This window comes from Temnothorax nylanderi, unplaced genomic scaffold (genome assembly GCF_030848795.1).
Source record: "Temnothorax nylanderi isolate EJ_2023f unplaced genomic scaffold, tnyl_v1.0 TNYL_tig0096_pilon, whole genome shotgun sequence".
NCBI classification, from domain to species: Eukaryota; Metazoa; Arthropoda; class Insecta; order Hymenoptera; family Formicidae; genus Temnothorax; species Temnothorax nylanderi.
In genome coordinates, this window is record NW_027249158.1 from 1 (window position 1) to 20,328 (window position 20,328).

Below are 20,328 nucleotides of genomic sequence, written 5' to 3' on the forward strand. Positions count from 1 at the left end.
ATAATTTTGTTGCCCAGTGTACTTTTTAAAATTTAATTAATTATGATGTATTTAAATTATTCTAAATATTTATCATATCCTCATGGTGTTCTATTAGAGTTCCTAAAAATTTTAATGTGTGCCAAAAAAGCTTGACAATAAGTATATAGCGGTAACGTCTTTATAAGCTTTGAAAATAATTTTTCTCTCACGAAAACCATTTCATCATGTTCTTACTTTTTATTGAGTTGCTTTATTTATTAGTTCCTGTTATTTTCTTATATTTGTTCTGTGAACTTCGAGAAATTCATGTACATATCTCGAAATTAAATAATCTTATATCTACTAAAAATCTTGTAATCTATCTGTGCATACAAAGCTTGAAAAGAAATATAAAACAAATCTTTATTAAGTTTGAAACAATTTCTCTTTTTCAATAAACTTTTTATCAAGAAATTTATCCATATCTAAAATAAGAATTTATTCTATCGCTTAATGAAGTTCTTGTGCATATAAATGTACAATAAATGAACAAATTGAATAATAATATATATCATATCAATTATAATGAACTCTGTTTTACAGCTTCCTTTATTTTATGCAACCTTGTATGCACATACAATAAATCGAGGATAATAATTATTCAAGGAATCAAATACTACTCTATCCTGACCTATCCATATTTAAAAGGCAACAAAAAAATTTATTAAATATTTAAAAAAATCTTAAAATATAATCTAAAATATTTTATTTATTAGACAACGTATTAAACATTCAATACACTATTACACTATACAGTGATCGAAAAACGATATACTGCGCCAATGAATAATTATTTCCATCAGTAACAATTAATTAAATTGATTATGAAATGCTCACTTTGCGATCTGTTACATCTGCCCACTTCCTCGGCTTAGGTTCTTCTTTTCTTTCTGCATTGCTATTTCTTCATGGCACTTACATCTATTTCGTAAAACAAACAAAATATTTATTACAATTAAACGTGATTACAAGTATTACTAGAATATAATAATCGTGCGGCTTTGCCATACCTTGCACGATACTCTCGAAATTAATCACACGCGACGCGTACTTCATCCGCTTTCAACTATAGCATTATTCTCGCATATTTTTATTCTCGCGTATACTTACTACGCGTATCCTATCTACGTAGAGTACCGCCCTAAACGTACGCGTAATCTTATCTTTTACAGGCAATTCCGTTTTTACCGAACAACAGGGCAACTAAACACAATCGCCGCAATTGTATAAACGGTTCGTTGCGTCGCAATTTCGGGAGTGCCGCTCGAAATCGTTGAATTTTCGAATATGACAATTAAAATCGTCGCATTTTCGGGAGTGCCGTTCGAAGTTGTCGTATTATCCGGAAGCGGATCGCGCGATTTTAATAATAACAAATAGAAAGTATAAAATATTTGTATAATTTTTTATATGTATAAAATTATACAAATATTTTATACTTTTTATTTGTTTATTACCTGCTTTTATGTTACAGAGTAAAGTACTTCCTTCCCATGGGTACAACCTTGGCGAGGTGGGAAGGCTCAGTACCCAGTACGAGGATTTTACCCAAGCAAAACTCTCGTTCTGCTTGGATAAAAATCTAAAGACGGGGAAGCTAACGTACCCTCGTCCGCCGATTTAATTGAATGAACGAACCGCAGCCGGTTCGTCGCGTTTGCTTCGGGAGTGCCGTTCAAGTAATCGGACTAAAGGACTTTTTTAAACGGGAGTGCCGTACAGTATCGCGCGAGAAAGACTTTTACTAAAATTAGTCCGCGCGCGATTGTAGTTATTATCCGCGAGTGTTTCTCGCGAGTGTCCTGTGCGGTGAGAGAAGGAGGCCTGACGTCCTGAGAGGAGGAGGAGGTCTGAGAGGGACATCGGGCCCCGGCGGAGCAACCTTGGGGTAAGTATCACCTTTTATCTGCATAAAATTAATAGTTTTTCCTCATTTATTCGGAGTTTTATTTCGATAAGCTAAACTAATTAGAAAAAAAGAAATTATTCAAAATTTTATAAAAATTTATTTTTGTAAATATTTTTTCCGGAAAATAGATAATTATATCAGTGAATCTAATTGAAAGACGAATTTAGATGCGCGTAAAATTATGTGTATCTTTTGAAACATTTATCATTTTCAGCGCCTCTTTAATTTATATCTTTCGTTTTTGTTACAGTATCATCGTAGTTACGTGGCCGAATTACTCCGCCCGTTGCGCATCGGATCGGTGAGTGACGAATTTTTTACAATAGTATGGGGTAACGAATTTGTGAGACCTATATTAGATATATTATGTATTGTATCCATATAATAGTAAGATAAATGCGACTTCTTACAAATTCGTTGCTCTAAAATGGATAGACTAGATCAGACTAGGCTAAATAATTAATCCTGGAGCATCATCATTATTTATTGTGCTTACGGGAGAATGCATCCATAAGCACATACATTATGTCGATGCATTATTTATTAATGCATCTAATGTATTTGTATCGCAGAAATGCGAAGTATACCAGTCGCCTGAAATTTATAGGCAATTATTTAAATTTGGCAAATATACACGGAGAAAAAAATAATGTTGTATCAACAGCCTGAGTCTAATTGGAAATAATCTTGTTAATTCAATACATTATGCTTTTGTTTTAATAAAATAAAACAAGATTATTCCAATTAGACTAATGCTGTTGATACAACATTATTTTTTCTCTGTGTATATTTTATTGAGGACGAGCATGGCCTAGTAGACAGCGCACTGGTCTATTGAGCCAAAGGTCCCGTGTTCGATTCCCGGTAGAGCTAGAAAAATTTATTCGCTCGTTCTCCTCTCGGAAGGCAATGGCAAACCACCGAAGAGTATTTCTTGCCACGAACACTTCTCTGAAAAAAACATAGCCGTTCCGGAATCGGCGTTACTTAAACTGTAGGTCCCATATACAATGTGTATAATCTACGTGTGCAACACATGTATATGAAGAGAAGTCACCACGCTCGGACACGAGTAATAAGTAACGATGATGGTGATGTATATTTTATTATATATAAAGATATTAGTTTCTTGTGCAATATTAAAATCAATTATTTAGATTTATTACATTAATTACATTTTTTAAATTTATTTTAAAATTATTAAGAAATACAGAAAAAGACAAAGAACTAAAATAAAGTTTTATAACGTTTTTCGAATATAAGATTTTATTTAAGTTTTTTGTGACTTTTATTTTTCGTGTAGAATAAAAATTTTAAAATATTTATATTTTTATATACAATTGAATAATAGAAATAATTTTTTATAGATAGACAATAGATAATTTAATTACAATTATGGAATTAGGAAATAATAAAAGCTATAAGTATCTGTAGATGGAGTACAGATAGGTTAATAAATAAAATAATTAATTGATTATATAGATAAGAAAATTTAAATGTGTTTCTTCATTTTCTTTTTTCTCTCTCGTTCTTTCTCCCTATTCCAAATATTCCTCCAGGATTAAATATTACATAAATTGGTGCAAAGAAGCAAAATGTATTAATAAACTCAATGTGCATGCATTACAAATGAAAAAGACCAAAAGATATTTGATTCACGTTGCATATATTCCACATGAACCTTATTGTACATACATATATAGATCACACTAAAAGTGTTAATCGTATTTATAGTCTTGGACGATATTTATAGTCTATCCATATGTAGCTTGGCTTTGTATAAACAAAACAAAATAAAATAACGTGAGATCCAGTGAATATTTTATTGCGGGACAGAATCATTTTTCATGTAGAATTATCTCAAAATTGATAGTTTTCATATCAATTATATGACATTAAAATATATAATATAATCGTAGATATATGTATTTTTGATATGTCATATTATAAATATAAATTTGATAACAATTTGCGTTATAATAACGAAATATTTATATAAATATGTATATAAGAATTTGTAAAGACAAATGTTACAGCGTAAGAACTTGATTCATTATATTGATTGCGATATTAATTATATGGAGAAAATTATTAATCCCTTTGGATCTCACGTCATTTAGTCTGAATATCTCACTTGATATCTAAAGTGAGATTAAGTAACGATTCGTGATTCGGTTCGCGGTTCGGTTCGCGATTCGGTTTATACTCTTATACCAAACATTGTTTGTCCATTCATTAATAAATAATTGATTGATCGAGTCATCGATTAATTTTTAAATTTCTGTTGTCTCGTGTTTATACATTGTACTATTGAAATCCAGATATTTGTGACTAATTGTGAGATATAATCACGACGATTTTTATTAGAACGCGATTAACATAAAATTCTTTCATTTCTTGATAATATAATTCTGTTTTACTTTCCATTGCTGCTGTGTATTAATTCTTGGACGAATACATTAATTACGCGTATCATTGTAAATTAAAAGCAAAATTAAGTCACTTAATTAAAATTTTATTAACGATCCAACGTGGTTGTTTATTTTTTTCCGATATGATTAACGCGCGCTTATTAACGATCGCAACGATTCGTAATCGACCGCAACATTATAATCGTCTACCGGCGCTGTTAATCAGCCGGCATTGAAGGAATTTATCTCCTTCTCATTTTCTGGCTGACATACAACCAAAATGGATTTGGCCAGTAACAACTCAATAGGTGAGTTCAATCTTGGTCAGAAGAAACGACGGAAACATCTCATAAGGTAAGGTCTATATTAATGACCAGAATTGAAGGTTTGTAAAGTAGTTAACATACAAAATAATTTGATCTGTTTATTTGCCCAAAGTAGGACTATTTTCTTTATATTTCTCGCATATGTGCGAGATTGGAAAATCCCCATCCCCAATTAAATTCCAATCGCGCACGTTAAAACTCTCAATTCTACGTTTCCCATATCTCAAGTGATCACTTTGAGGTATGGATTAACAAATACTAAATTGTAATACGGGTAGGTAGGACAACGGATAAAGTTAAGCGTGTAAAAAATGTCCCTCTCGTGGTGTGCCACCTTGCCGTGGTGAGAGGGCTCCCTGTATCAACGATCCATGGGGCAGTACCTTCGGCTTTACCGAAGGGAGGGCCCGGTGGGGAGGTACAGGGTCTACGAGCACACCGTACCCTCCTCCCAGTTCGCTGGGAGTGAAGGGTACAAGGGGTCCGGCGCTCCCGTCGCGTTGTCTGCCGCCGCGAGACATTACGCTTCGCTTATAACGGTCCGCGCGGGTCTCTCCCGCGCCGCGAGACTATGTCGTCGGCTTCCACTACCTTATACGCGTCGTCGCGGGTCTCTCCGCGCCGCGAGACTATGTCGTCGGCTTCCCTCCCTTATACGCGTCGTCGCGGGTCTCCCGCGCCGCCGAGACTATGTCGTCGGCTTCCCTCCCTTATACGCGTCGTCGCGGGTCTCTCCCGCGCCGCGAGACTATGTCGTCGGCACTTCACCTCCCTTATACGCGTCGTCGCGGGTCTCCCCGCGCCGCGAGACTATGTCGTCGGCTTCCCTCCCTTATACGCGTCGTCGCGGGTCTCTCCGCGCCGCGAGACTATGTCGTCGGCTTCCCTCCCTTATACGCGTCGTCGCGGGTCTCATCCGCGCCGCGAGACTATGTCGTCGGCTTCCCTCCCTTATACGCGTCGTCGCGGGTCTCACCGCGCCGCGAGACTATGTCGTCGGCTTCCCTCCCTTATACGCGTCGTCGCGGGTCTCACCGCGCCGCGAGACTATGTCGTCGGCTTCCCTCCCTTATACGCGTCGTCGCGGGTCTCACCGCGCCGCGAGACTATGTCGTCGGCTTCCCTCCCTTATACGCGTCGTCGCGGGTCTCACCGCGCCGCGAGACTATGTCGTCGGCTTCCCTCCCTTATACGCGTCGTCGCGGGGTCTCACCGCGCCGCGAGACTATGTCGTCGGCTTCCCTCCCTTATACGCGTCGTCGCGGGTCTCACCGCGCCGCGAGACTATGTCGTCGGCTTCCCTCCCTTATACGCGTCGTCGCGGGTCTCACCGCGCCGCGAGACTATGTCGTCGGCTTCCCTCCCTTATACGCGTCGTCGCGGGTCTCACCGCGCCGCGAGACTATGTCGTCGGCTTCCCTCCCTTATACGCGTCGTCGCGGGTCTCACCGCGCCGCGAGACTATGTCGTCGGCTTCCCTCCCTTATACGCGTCGTCGCGGGTCTCACCGCGCCGCGAGACTATGTCGTCGGCTTCCCTCCCTTATACGCGTCGTCGCGGGTCTCACCGCGCCGCGAGACTATGTCGTCGGCTTCCCTCCCTTATACGCGTCGTCGCGGGTCTCACCGCGCCGCGAGACTATGTCGTCGGCTTCCCTCCCTTATACGCGTCGTCGCGGGTCTCACCGCGCCGCGAGACTATGTCGTCGGCTTCCCTCCCTTATACGCGTCGTCGCGGGTCTCACCGCGCCGCGAGACTATGTCGTCGGCTTCCCTCCCTTATACGCGTCGTCGCGGGTCTCACCGCGCCGCGAGACTATGTCGTCGGCTTCCCTCCCTTATACGCGTCGTCGCGGGTCTCACCGCGCCGCGAGACTATGTCGTCGGCTTCCCTCCCTTATACGCGTCGTCGCGGGTCTCACCGCGCCGCGAGACTATGTCGTCGGCTTCCCTCCCTTATACGCGTCGTCGCGGGTCTCACCGCGCCGCGAGACTATGTCGTCGGCTTCCCTCCCTTATACGCGTCGTCGCGGGTCTCACCGCGCCGCGAGACTATGTCGTCGGCTTCCCTCCCTTATACGCGTCGTCGCGGGTCTCACCGCGCCGCGAGACTATGTCGTCGGCTTCCCTCCCTTATACGCGTCGTCGCGGGTCTCACCGCGCCGCGAGACTATGTCGTCGGCTTCCCTCCCTTATACGCGTCGTCGCGGGTCTCACCGCGCCGCGAGACTATGTCGTCGGCTTCCCTCCCTTATACGCGTCGTCGCGGGTCTCACCGCGCCGCGAGACTATGTCGTCGGCTTCCCTCCCTTATACGCGTCGTCGCGGGTCTCACCGCGCCGCGAGACTATGTCGTCGGCTTCCCTCCCTTATACGCGTCGTCGCGGGTCTCACCGCGCCGCGAGACTATGTCGTCGGCTTCCCTCCCTTATACGCGTCGTCGCGGGTCTCACCGCGCCGCGAGACTATGTCGTCGGCTTCCCTCCCTTATACGCGTCGTCGCGGGTCTCACCGCGCCGCGAGACTATGTCGTCGGCTTCCCTCCCTTATACGCGTCGTCGCGGGTCTCACCGCGCCGCGAGACTATGTCGTCGGCTTCCCTCCCTTATACGCGTCGTCGCGGGTCTCACCGCGCCGCGAGACTATGTCGTCGGCTTCCCTCCCTTATACGCGTCGTCGCGGGTCTCACCGCGCCGCGAGACTATGTCGTCGGCTTCCCTCCCTTATACGCGTCGTCGCGGGTCTCACCGCGCCGCGAGACTATGTCGTCGGCTTCCCTCCCTTATACGCGTCGTCGCGGGTCTCACCGCGCCGCGAGACTATGTCGTCGGCTTCCCTCCCTTATACGCGTCGTCGCGGGTCTCACCGCGCCGCGAGACTATGTCGTCGGCTTCCCTCCCTTATACGCGTCGTCGCGGGTCTCACCGCGCCGCGAGACTATGTCGTCGGCTTCCCTCCCTTATACGCGTCGTCGCGGGTCTCACCGCGCCGCGAGACTATGTCGTCGGCTTCCCTCCCTTATACGCGTCGTCGCGGGTCTCACCGCGCCGCGAGACTATGTCGTCGGCTTCCCTCCCTTATACGCGTCGTCGCGGGTCTCACCGCGCCGCGAGACTATGTCGTCGGCTTCCCTCCCTTATACGCGTCGTCGCGGGTCTCACCGCGCCGCGAGACTATGTCGTCGGCTTCCCTCCCTTATACGCGTCGTCGCGGGTCTCACCGCGCCGCGAGACTATGTCGTCGGCTTCCCTCCCTTATACGCGTCGTCGCGGGTCTCACCGCGCCGCGAGACTATGTCGTCGGCTTCCCTCCCTTATACGCGTCGTCGCGGGTCTCACCGCGCCGCGAGACTATGTCGTCGGCTTCCCTCCCTTATACGCGTCGTCGCGGGTCTCACCGCGCCGCGAGACTATGTCGTCGGCTTCCCTCCCTTATACGCGTCGTCGCGGGTCTCACCGCGCCGCGAGACTATGTCGTCGGCTTCCCTCCCTTATACGCGTCGTCGCGGGTCTCACCGCGCCGCGAGACTATGTCGTCGGCTTCCCTCCCTTATACGCGTCGTCGCGGGTCTCACCGCGCCGCGAGACTATGTCGTCGGCTTCCCTCCCTTATACGCGTCGTCGCGGGTCTCACCGCGCCGCGAGACTATGTCGTCGGCTTCCCTCCCTTATACGCGTCGTCGCGGGTCTCACCGCGCCGCGAGACTATGTCGTCGGCTTCCCTCCCTTATACGCGTCGTCGCGGGTCTCACCGCGCCGCGAGACTATGTCGTCGGCTTCCCTCCCTTATACGCGTCGTCGCGGGTCTCACCGCGCCGCGAGACTATGTCGTCGGCTTCCCTCCCTTATACGCGTCGTCGCGGGTCTCACCGCGCCGCGAGACTATGTCGTCGGCTTCCCTCCCTTATACGCGTCGTCGCGGGTCTCACCGCGCCGCGAGACTATGTCGTCGGCTTCCCTCCCTTATACGCGTCGTCGCGGGTCTCACCGCGCCGCGAGACTATGTCGTCGGCTTCCCTCCCTTATACGCGTCGTCGCGGGTCTCACCGCGCCGCGAGACTATGTCGTCGGCTTCCCTCCCTTATACGCGTCGTCGCGGGTCTCACCGCGCCGCGAGACTATGTCGTCGGCTTCCCTCCCTTATACGCGTCGTCGCGGGTCTCACCGCGCCGCGAGACTATGTCGTCGGCTTCCCTCCCTTATACGCGTCGTCGCGGGTCTCACCGCGCCGCGAGACTATGTCGTCGGCTTCCCTCCCTTATACGCGTCGTCGCGGGTCTCACCGCGCCGCGAGACTATGTCGTCGGCTTCCTCCCTTATACGCGTCGTCGCGGGTCTCACCGCGCCGCGAGACTATGTCGTCGGCTTCCCTCCCTTATACGCGTCGTCGCGGGTCTCACCGCGCCGCGAGACTATGTCGTCGGCTTCCCTCCCTTATACGCGTCGTCGCGGGTCTCACCGCGCCGCGAGACTATGTCGTCGGCTTCCCTCCCTTATACGCGTCGTCGCGGGTCTCACCGCGCCGCGAGACTATGTCGTCGGCTTCCCTCCCTTATACGCGTCGTCGCGGGTCTCACCGCGCCGCGAGACTATGTCGTCGGCTTCCCTCCCTTATACGCGTCGTCGCGGGTCTCACCGCGCCGCGAGACTATGTCGTCGGCTTCCCTCCCTTATACGCGTCGTCGCGGGTCTCACCGCGCCGCGAGACTATGTCGTCGGCTTCCCTCCCTTATACGCGTCGTCGCGGGTCTCACCGCGCCGCGAGACTATGTCGTCGGCTTCCCTCCCTTATACGCGTCGTCGCGGGTCTCACCGCGCCGCGAGACTATGTCGTCGGCTTCCCTCCCTTATACGCGTCGTCGCGGGTCTCACCGCGCCGCGAGACTATGTCGTCGGCTTCCCTCCCTTATACGCGTCGTCGCGGGTCTCACCGCGCCGCGAGACTATGTCGTCGGCTTCCCTCCCTTATACGCGTCGTCGCGGGTCTCACCGCGCCGCGAGACTATGTCGTCGGCTTCCCTCCCTTATACGCGTCGTCGCGGGTCTCACCGCGCCGCGAGACTATGTCGTCGGCTTCCCTCCCTTATACGCGTCGTCGCGGGTCTCACCGCGCCGCGAGACTATGTCGTCGGCTTCCCTCCCTTATACGCGTCGTCGCGGGTCTCACCGCGCCGCGAGACTATGTCGTCGGCTTCGCTCCCTTATACGCGTCGTCGCGGGTCTCACCGCGCCGCGAGACTATGTCGTCGGCTTCCCTCCCTTATACGCGTCGTCGCGGGTCTCACCGCGCCGCGAGACTATGTCGTCGGCTTCGCTCCCTTATACGCGTCGTCGCGGGTCTCACCGCGCCGCGAGACTATGTCGTCGGCTTCGCCTCCCTTATACGCGTCGTCGCGGGTCTCACCGCGCCGCGAGACTATGTCGTCGGCTTCGCCTCCCTTATACGCGTCGTCGCGGGTCTCACCGCGCCGCGAGACTATGTCGTCGGCTTCGCTCCCTTATACGCGTCGTCGCGGGTCTCACCGCGCCGCGAGACTATGTCGTCGGCTTCGCTCCCTTATACGCGTCGTCGCGGGTCTCACCGCGCCGCGAGACTATGTCGTCGGCTTCGCTCCCTTATACGCGTCGTCGCGGGTCTCACCGCGCCGCGAGACTATGTCGTCGGCTTCGCTCCCTTATACGCGTCGTCGCGGGTCTCACCGCGCCGCGAGACTATGTCGTCGGCTTCGCTCCCTTATACGCGTCGTCGCGGGTCTCACCGCGCCGCGAGACTATGTCGTCGGCTTCGCTCCCTTATACGCGTCGTCGCGGGTCTCTCCGCGCCGCGAGACATTCATTACGCTTAATCGAATCGTTCATTTGAATGTTTCAGAAAATAACGACGCAGAAGATGACATCGGAGCAGCGAGGGAATCCTGCGAAGCTGACATCCCGAGCAGCCTGAGAGGAGGAGGAGGCCTAGGATAGGCATCGGGCATCGGCGTACCAACACTTCTGGTAAGTGTTACTTTTTATTTTTTCTAAAGATATTATAGAATCCCTCTTTTCGTTTATCCTTATTTAGTTGCTACATTAAACCGTGTTTCGAAATATAAATTAGTAAAAAGAAATAATTTGAAAAATTTGATTCAAGTTGAATCTACCATAGAGACTTTTTTCGAAGAAGTAATTTAGGAAAACATTAATCTGAATAACGAATAAGATGTTCGATGCGCGTGACAATTATTTAATCGATTCGATTATTTATATGTTACAGAAAATATCCACGCTGGAAGGACCATCAGCTTCGCATCGAGGGAACACGATGGACATCTCGAGCAGCTTGAGAGGAGGTGGAGGCCTAGGAGAGGCATCGGGCATCGGCGTACTAACACTTCTGGTAAGTGTTATTTTTATTTTTTCTAAAGATATTATAGAATCTCTTTTATCGTTTGTTTTTATTTAGTTGCTACATTAAACCGTGTTTCGGAATATAAATTAGTTAAAAGAAATAAATCGAAAAATTTGATTCAAGTTGATTCTAACGTAGAGACTTTTTTCGAAGAAGTAATTTAGGAAAACATTAATCGGAATAACGAATAAGATGTTCGATGCGCGTGACAATTATTTAATCGATTTGTTTATTTTTATGTTACAGAAAATATCCACGCAGGAAGGAGCATCAGCTTCGCATCGAGGGAACACGAGGGACACCCCGAGCAGCGTGAGAGAAAGTGGAGGCCTGGGAGAGGCATCAAATTTGTGCAAAGTATTAATAGTACAGTTTTACATTCGCGAGATTTACGTGCTCGATACCGTACTGTGCGTGCGATATTTAATTTTGATTGTGTTTTTGACACAATCCCTGGGGTACGACCTTAGCGAGGTGGGAAGGCCACGCGCGTATAAGGCCTCAAGGTCACTACCATATAATAGTCCGTATAGAGTTAATTACACAACATTTAATTTACACATAAAGAAAATGTATGCAACTAACCTGGGACATCAAAATTTCACCGAGAGCGCAATATAAACACATATTTGCAAATATGTTAAAAACGACAGAAACAAAATATACTATGTGAGCGAAGGACATATCGTTTCCTTCGTCGAATAGCTAATTAATTTATGAAATAAATGAAAAGACATAGTTATTTTTATTAAAGTCGTTCTCCGGAAAATCGGTTTTCTCTAGATTTTCTTGAAACTGTGAATATACGTTAATTTAGGTATGCTTTATGCGATGGTATAAATTTCAATACCTCTTGCGGTATTAAAAATCGAGATACTGAGTTTCAGAGTTTCAACTTTTAACATGTAATTCCTATTCCGAGTTATTGTAAAAGAGACATTATAATAAATTGTGAAAAAAGTTTTCTCTAAATGTTTTTGAAAAATTAGTATATGATGCTCCATAAAAATAAAAATAATATGCAATTAAGTGTCAATACCCTTGCTGTACTCGTTTTCGAGAAATACTTGCGTAAAGTACGCGATTTGAGAAGAGGAGAGGCGTCAGTTACTTGGCAACGCTGCATGAGTTCTCACGCCTAAAGTTAACTTCTTATTTTTTAGATGTTATTATATGTAATATTTTGTATATAAACAATTAACTTCAGTAAAATAAATTTCCTTTTTAAGCATGAATACAAGTTGAGCACGACTGAAGCCGGAGAACGACCTTAACACTAATTTGGAATTTTATAATAATGTGCCATATGAATATAGTAATATTGTATCAGAATGTATTTAATACTAATATATGTATTAATTCAGGTCAATTTTTTTAAACCATGTCTTATTTAAACTTTGAGTTTCAAAATACTTACATTAATCATCCGAAATCCGTAGAAAGCAAAAAGTACCGTAAAATATGTAACTAAGCAGAGAAGTATTGTGTTATATGTATCTTCAATAACACCAATAGCCCTGTAAAAGATATTTTATGTATTAAATATATTCTATCACATATTTCATATAGATTCTATTTAGTTATATCTTATAGAAAACAAACCTAAGCAGACGGATATGCTTTACTATGCAGCACTTTAGAACTTCGTGGTAATTTATGTTTTTATCCAAATATTGCAAATGATTCTTAAGAATGTCTAACTGACCGCATATATGAAAAACCAGAAGACTCAGAAAATTGTCTATTGCAGTATAGGCTATCATGGCGATAGCTGTATAGATGGTTTGATTAATAAATGTCAGTTTGTATTGTGGCCTTTTTGTTATATCGTAAATGTAATGAGTTTGTAAAGGCAGTGGCCTTCCTGGGTTAGTAATGTTGGGAGTAAGTCTCATCAATATTCCAAAAGCAGGCAGTACTGCGACAAAGAAGCACGCTAATCCCATTGCACAGTAGGAGCAAATAATAATTATACGTGCACTTTGCGCTCTTCGAATCATCAAGCTTCTCTCTTGATCACTTTTCAACTTTATCCAATCTTTCGCGATCATATTCATAATCGGTACAATAGCTTAAAAGTAAACAATTTACAGCGTTGCTGAATTAAAATATGTTAAGTTCAACCCTAAACAGTAAAAAGCACAGAAAAATAATTTAACAAGATATTGAAACAACATCACCATATTTTCGTAATTAAAAAAGTATATATTATAAAAAAATTATAAATCATCAGTAAAAACATTAATTCCGTAATCTACGAATTTTAATGCATCTAAATATCGTATAAACTCTATTATTTATATAAAGGTAAATTTATTATAATTTGTCATATTATTTTTATATGAAAAATAATTAACAAAATCAAATTTTGTGAAAAATATTTTAATTAAAAGGTTGTTTAAAATTTAATAAAATATAAAAAACACTTAAAATAAAAATAACTCATGAATTATTTAATAAGTACATGGTCTACTATCTATATAGAAAGAAAATGTATTTTAATATAAATTTATTTTATTTATGTAAGTTATGCGATATGTATTTAAAATTATTAATATTAATCTCTAAACACTGAATTTATGCAATTATATAAGTTATTTACCATACTTTTATAGCTTATAAATAAGATCAAATGATCTCTACCTTCTTTTTTCCACCAAAAAATCACGATTCTAATCAAGCAGCTTATGAACGGTAAAGTAAATTGTAAATTATCTAACATTAGCAAACTGTTTCCGAAAACTTTTATCAAGGAATGTATAGAGGGAATAAGAACGCTGATTAATCCCAACAAAGTTACCAGCACTCGAAAATTACACATTAATTTCTGCCGAGGATTTCGTGCGACATTAGGCCAAAGTCCAATTAAATTTAAAGTAAAACGGTTTAGTTTCACTGCCCATTCGAAATGTACCTGCGGAAACCTTGATAAATACAAAGCTCATAATATATAAGGATTATACAATTCTTATAACGTACTGAAATACATTCATAATTAGACTAAACGGACTGTGTGTAATAATTTAAAATAAAATATCTTTAAACACTTTAATTTGGGTTAGTCATGCAAGTTTAAGGATTATTCTGGAAATAATAAATAATTATTAAACAAAACTGAGATTGATTTCAAGTTGGTGTAGTTAGATATTTAAAAAAAAGGTAAAAAAAGGCGCCAAGTACACGCATAGTAGTGTATATGTATTATGTTGGTACCTCGAAAAAAACAAAGTGGTAGTATAATACCTCCAAATAGCTTTACCCTGTACATACTGTTTATAAAATGCGTAATACTACAAAAAGGCGTGATATCCGTACAAAATTACCTTTCTTAAAAAAAAGGTAAAGAAAGGCGCCAAGTACACGTATAGTAGTGTATATGTTGTTACCTCGAAAAAAAAAGAAAGTGGTAGTATTATACCTCGAAAAAACCTAAGTAACAAGTGGTAGACGTACTCTTTGTATCTCGAAAAATCTCGAAAAAATCTAAGCAGTAGTATCTTTATTTCCAAAAAATTATAACCCAAGTGATACACATCACAAAATTATGTTACCTTATCAAGAAGAGTCGCGCTTCAAGTGATCTATTACAATTACAAAAAAGAAATGATATCTCTTTAAATTACAGCGCCAATTACAGAGAGAACATATATATTGCCTCAAAAAATAATTGTTGCACTACTTTGAAAAATCTTTACATGGTGTCAATTAGAAAAAGAATGTATGATAACAATTTTATAAGATTAAAAAATTTTATTTAAATTTAACAAGGGAATACAAGATATTTAAATACAAAGTTTACATGTGTATTTTTTAGTGGTCATAAAGAATTACAGAGGAACAGTACAAAATAAAAATATTTTATTAAAATATTTAATCCAACGAGGGAATACAGGTATTTAAATACAAAGTTTATATATGTATTTTTCAATAGAATAAAAGATTTAATCACAAAGAATTACAGAGATAGTACAAAATAAAAATATTTTATTAAAATACATAAATTTTTCTTATAAAAAAACTTGGCGCTGCTAGACCTGGAAATTTTAAATAAATAAATAAACTTATCCTATACTTAATTATAAGCCGCATTATTCGCCGTCGTCACGCACACCCATATCACTCGCTCGCACATACACACCACGCTGATAATCATTTTGTTACTCCCGTCGCATTCTTCTATGAATTATTTTTATTTATTGTTATCCTTATTTATTTAAAATTTCGAGGTCTAGCAGCGCCAAGTTAATTCGCTTTAAGGAGTGAATCAAAACTGAGTAACTTTATCAACTAATGAGTAATTTAATAGCCTTTGATAAGTAATGAACTGTCTATTACCTGTCGAGAGTTTAAAATTTATATATATATATATATATATATATATATATATATATATATATATATTTATTGTTTTATTGCGTCTTGATACTAATGCAATTGACTTGAAATGTATAAAATAGATATGCTGTTTATTAGGTTGGTGCATGTGAAATGTTGGATTTTGCTAATTGAAAGTATTGGTATGTTTCAGTCATATTATTAGTTTTATAGAAAAATATTATATACAATTTGATTGCTTATAATAGTTATAATAATTATAGTTACGCTTATTATTCCTGTGTTCATAAAGCTTTTTTTAAACACGCGTTTTGATTTTATTGTTTAAAGTTCAAAATAACTATGAAATTTAATGAAATATGTATAGTTTTCTTATATGAATTTAAATTGGGAAATAATGCTACTGTAGCTACTCGCAATATTAACAGAGCTTTTAGAGAAAACAATGTTAATAAAGAACAGTATAGTGTTAGTTTTAGAAATTTTAACGTGGAAATTTTTCTCTGCAAAATAAGTCACATGATAAAGTTTTAATTGATAGTGGTATTCTAAGAGTCTTAGTTTCTACTACTTAAATTTTCTTCTAAGTAAAATTTTTTTTATCGAAAGAGAGAGAGAGAGAGAGAGAGAGAGAGAGAGAGGGAGAGGGAGAGGGAGAGGGAGAGGGAGAGGGAGAGGGAGAGGGAGAGGGAGAGGGAGAGGAGAGGGAGAGGGAGAGGAGAGAGGAGAGGAGGGGAGAGGGAGAGGGAGAGGGAGAGGGAGAGGGAGAGGGAGAGGGAGAGGGAGAGGGAGAGGGAAGAGAGAGAGAGAGAGAGAGAGAGAGAGAGAGAGAGAGAGAGAGAGAGAGCTGTAAGACAATTAATTGATTTTAAAGATACATTTTTTTTTTAGAAATTGTATATATTTATTGTAAAATTATTAGGGTAAATGTATTGATGATAATGAAGCTTATTTTGATTAAATAAAGCTTTATTTGTTTTAAAGTATAATGTTTTAATTATTCATTAAAATATCCGACATTTTGTACGCACTTGATATGCCGCAATGTTAACTTTATGCACAATTTCTGGAAGTATTCTGGAAATATTCTTTGTATGTTTTTCAAAGAATCTTAGGAAAAATTATACGTTCAATAAATTAATTTCAATCTCGTACATATCGAAATATACTTGGGTAATATATTTTTGTATATAGATATACATATATTACTTGTAATAGAAGAGAAATTTTATAACTTATAAAACATTATCCGTAACGATACAATTTTTTCTTAAGATCTTTATTTACATCCTTATGCAATATTCATCAATAATTAAAATTAACCGATCACAGACGCGCGCAATAAAATATACGTATCTACAAAAATGAATGTATGCACAGATACGTTGTAAAAAGTCCGAGAAGGATGTTTAATTGTTGGTTGCAGCCTGCATTAATATATTTGTTGACCCAGTCTCTGTAGTAGTACACTTTAGTGAACACATCTGGAACGCCCTCGGCGCATGGAACACCAAAAGACACGATGCCAACTAGTTTGTCTTCGTAAGTGAGCGCACCACCGGAATCACCCTGTGGAGATAGCGTATTTAATGTAGTAATATTCGCCAGAATTTTTCATCGAAATATTGATTCTCTAGATATCAGCGCGTGACGTTAATAATCGTCACTTTAAAGTTGTTTTTGTAAAGCAATTAACCGCTTTTCTATCAGAACTAGTTCTAACAAATTATCTGAACGATAGAAATGTCATTCGTCATTCCTTATCAATCTGATATCAACATAGATAAAGCAACGACGATTACTCTTTTTTTTACTAAACTTTTTTATAATTTTTAGCGGGATAAAGGTTGTTATAAGATAAACGCGTGCACAATTTATTTTACAATTATATACTTACATTGCAAACTCCTTTACCCATCGATTCAAGGGTGCATATATGACCATCGGTGATATTGTGTGGGTATATCGCAGCGCATCTCTTTCGAGAATATCCTGTTACTGTGACATGTTGCAGGCGTACTGGAATCGGGCCGCCCGCCTGAAAATAAAGTGTTTTAAACTAATGCCTGATACCTTAGTTTTGATATAGAAATGATAAAGAATATAATATATCGTCCTTGAAAGTTCTCGAGAGCTGTAAAATAATATTTGTCAAAACTCGCCCTTGTATAAATTTTGGTTAGATAATTTTGGTAGATAATTTTAAATGAGATATGAGATATATTTCTTATATATTTACCCAGAGTCTTCCCCAACCAGAGACTTGCAATCTAACGCCTTCAAAATCCTCGTTGTTAGATATTAGAGCTGTCGATGTGATGGTTTTATTAAATGTGATGTCTTTCGATAGTTTAATTAAACCAATGTCATTAAGGTGTTGCGCCTTGTTGTAATTATCGTGTATTATTAGAGCATCTGCGGTGTATATAATTTGAGACTGAAGATGATTGCTTCCAACGCCGATTTGAATGTCGGATGGATATCGCCGACTGTAACAATCAGTAAAGTTTATGATTACTTCGCTTTGATTTAATTTAGGAGTCTAAAAGTTGATTTTTGCTTCCTCATAGAGGAAGCTTTGTTTTCGTGAATTTCATATATGAACCTTTGATTGCGCATAAAGTTGGGTCTAGTCAATCAAATTTAAATGAATTATATATGAAATAGGGGTAGAAGAAACCAACGAAGAGATTGGTTTTTGAGTTTTTTTTGCCAATATGTTCAGAGTGTTCTAAAATGTCGAAATATCGCATTAAAATCGCATGTCTGTATGTGTGTATGTGCAGATTTAATGTCCGTGATTGCTCTAACTTCCGCAAATATTGAGATATCGGGCTGTTTTTTTTTTTAATCGATAGAGTCTCGTTCAAGGAAGGTTGGTATTGAATTTGGTGATGATCGGTAAAGGGGTTCTTTTTTAAAAAAATTTTAAATTTTTTTAGAAATGTCCGTGGTTGCTCTAACTTCCGCAAATATTGAGATATCGATCTATTTCTAATTTTATTATATTCTTCAGTCTTTTCTACCCCTATTTCATATATAATTTTTTAAGATTTGGTTGATTAGACCCAGCTTTATACGCGATCAAAGGTCCATAATTTTAATCGCATATAAAGCTAAGTCTAATCAACCGAATTTAAAAGAATTATATGAAATAGGGGTAGAAAATACCGAAGTAAAAATTGTTTTTTGAGTTTTCGATGACATTGGTTGATTAGAACCAGCTTTATACGCGATCAAAGGTCTATAATTTTAATCGCATATAAAGCTAAGTCTAATCAACCGAATTTAAAAGAATTATATATGAAATAGGGGTAGAAAAGACCGAAGTAAAAATTGTTTTTTGAGTTTTCGATACCAATGTGTTGCTTATGTTCGAAAACGTCGAATTTAAATTATTCAGGGAAGGTTGGTATTGAATTTGGCGATGATCGATAAAGGGGTTCTTTTAAAAAAGAACTCTGTTAAAAAAAACAGTCAAGTTCGCTCACAAAGCTTCCTCTATGAGGAAGCCAAAACAAATAAATACTAATAATTATACATTGAATAAAATACAAGCTTCCTCATAGAGGAGCTTTGTGAGCGAAGACAAGATTCCACTTGCATACTTTAAAACTATGAGGAAGCAATGTGCAAGTTTCTACTTGCACACGTTTTACTTGTTTTGTTTCAATATTTATTTAACGCTATTATACTTGTCTGAATGTTTGAGTGGAGAGGTGATCTTGATTATATAAATAATATAAATCATACATCTCTAGATATAAAAAATCGTTGCATGTTTTTCCAAATTTCTCATATTTTTATAATTTCGTTCCATATTAAACTTGCATTTAGACGGTATATAATGATAGCTTTCTTCTTTTACAAAATTACAAATGTACAAAATGCAATAATGAATAAGAATTAGACAGTTAAACGTTTTGGACTGTGGAAAAGAAAAGAGGATATGCATACCCTTCCAAGCAGTGCGCCGCGGTAATAATATATTTCTTGCTAACGATGGCTCCACCGCAAAAAAACCTTCCATTGGATGACTCCTTCAATGATACTTGATAAGGATACGCACCATCTGGAGCATCGGTGCCGCCGACGACTTGCGTGTCTGCCAGACACCCTACCGATTAAAAATATTTTTATTTTCCTGCATAATATGATTCTAAAAGTATCAATGCTAAATTAGCTATACAAATATAAAACTCTTGTCTATAATATATAACTCTTGTCTTTTTATATATTAATTTTCTTTCTTTACTTTAATAGTTATTTTTTGCATAATAATATAGATTACGTTTAAAAATGCACGCGCGCGCGAAATAAGTTACGAGCAAATATATATAAATTTCAATATAATATAATTTAACACAATTTTTAAAGTTATGGGCTTAGATCGCCACGTCATTTTTAAAATATACGATAAGCACTAAACAGATAATTTGTTAAGTAATTATTGCGATATTTAGGTTTATTACAAAACTGAAACGAAATGTAACTCATTCGGACGATCAAATAAGCGCGTGACGGAAATTACGTAACAATCCGATCGAGCAATATCGTTGTAATACACGTTCGAATTATTCGTGATGCATCGAAGCTCGTAATGCACTCAATTTGCATTTCCTCATTAATAAGATTTTCAGAATACACTTACCATGGGTGCTGTAATATATTACAGAGCACGCGATTGTGAGACCGGTAATAGAAAGCATAGTGACGGTTACTGAGGCCCATGAAGCGCGTTATCTTCAATTTATATAACCGTTGATCAAAATTAATCAATTTTCGACGTATCGATCCACGTTATCTTTTTGCGCAGGTAAGAGAGAGGCGTTCGCAGAATGGTATCGTCGGGGATGATAATATTTTTTCGCTTAAACTCTCTTGAGTCAGCACTATTTGTATTACGATTATATATTTATACCTCTGAAATAGCGGGA

At 40.7% G+C, this 20,328-nt stretch overlaps 1 protein-coding gene and 1 pseudogene across 1 annotated transcript; both read right to left on the minus strand.

The window, feature by feature from the left end:
- Nucleotides 1–12,446: 12,446 nt before the first annotated feature.
- On the minus strand, nt 12,447–13,107 carry LOC139775305 (uncharacterized; annotated as a pseudogene).
- Nucleotides 13,108–16,339: 3,232 nt separating this feature from the next.
- LOC139775318 (chymotrypsin-2-like) lies at nt 16,340–20,181 on the minus strand. The gene is made up of 5 exons (XM_071711229.1): nt 20,043–20,181; nt 19,349–19,508; nt 17,631–17,880; nt 17,289–17,429; nt 16,340–16,960 (listed from the first exon to the last, which is right to left on the minus strand). Exons 1-5 carry the CDS (start codon nt 20,098–20,100, stop codon nt 16,748–16,750), a joined length of 822 nt encoding a protein of 273 aa, XP_071567330.1. The 5' UTR covers nt 20,101–20,181; the 3' UTR covers nt 16,340–16,747.
- Between the last annotated feature and the right edge of the window lie 147 nt (nt 20,182–20,328).

Coding starts and splice junctions, on each gene's coding strand:
- LOC139775318 (XM_071711229.1), bottom strand. CDS start 20,100: ATGCTTTCTATTACCGGTCTCACAATCGCGTGCTCTGTAATATATTAC. Junction 19,509..20,042: donor AATATATTACAGCACCCATG/GTAAGTGTATTC, acceptor TTTAATCGGTAG/GGTGTCTGGCAGACACGCAA. Junction 17,881..19,348: donor GCGGCGCACTGCTTGGAAGG/GTATGCATATCC, acceptor TGATTGTTACAG/TCGGCGATATCCATCCGACA.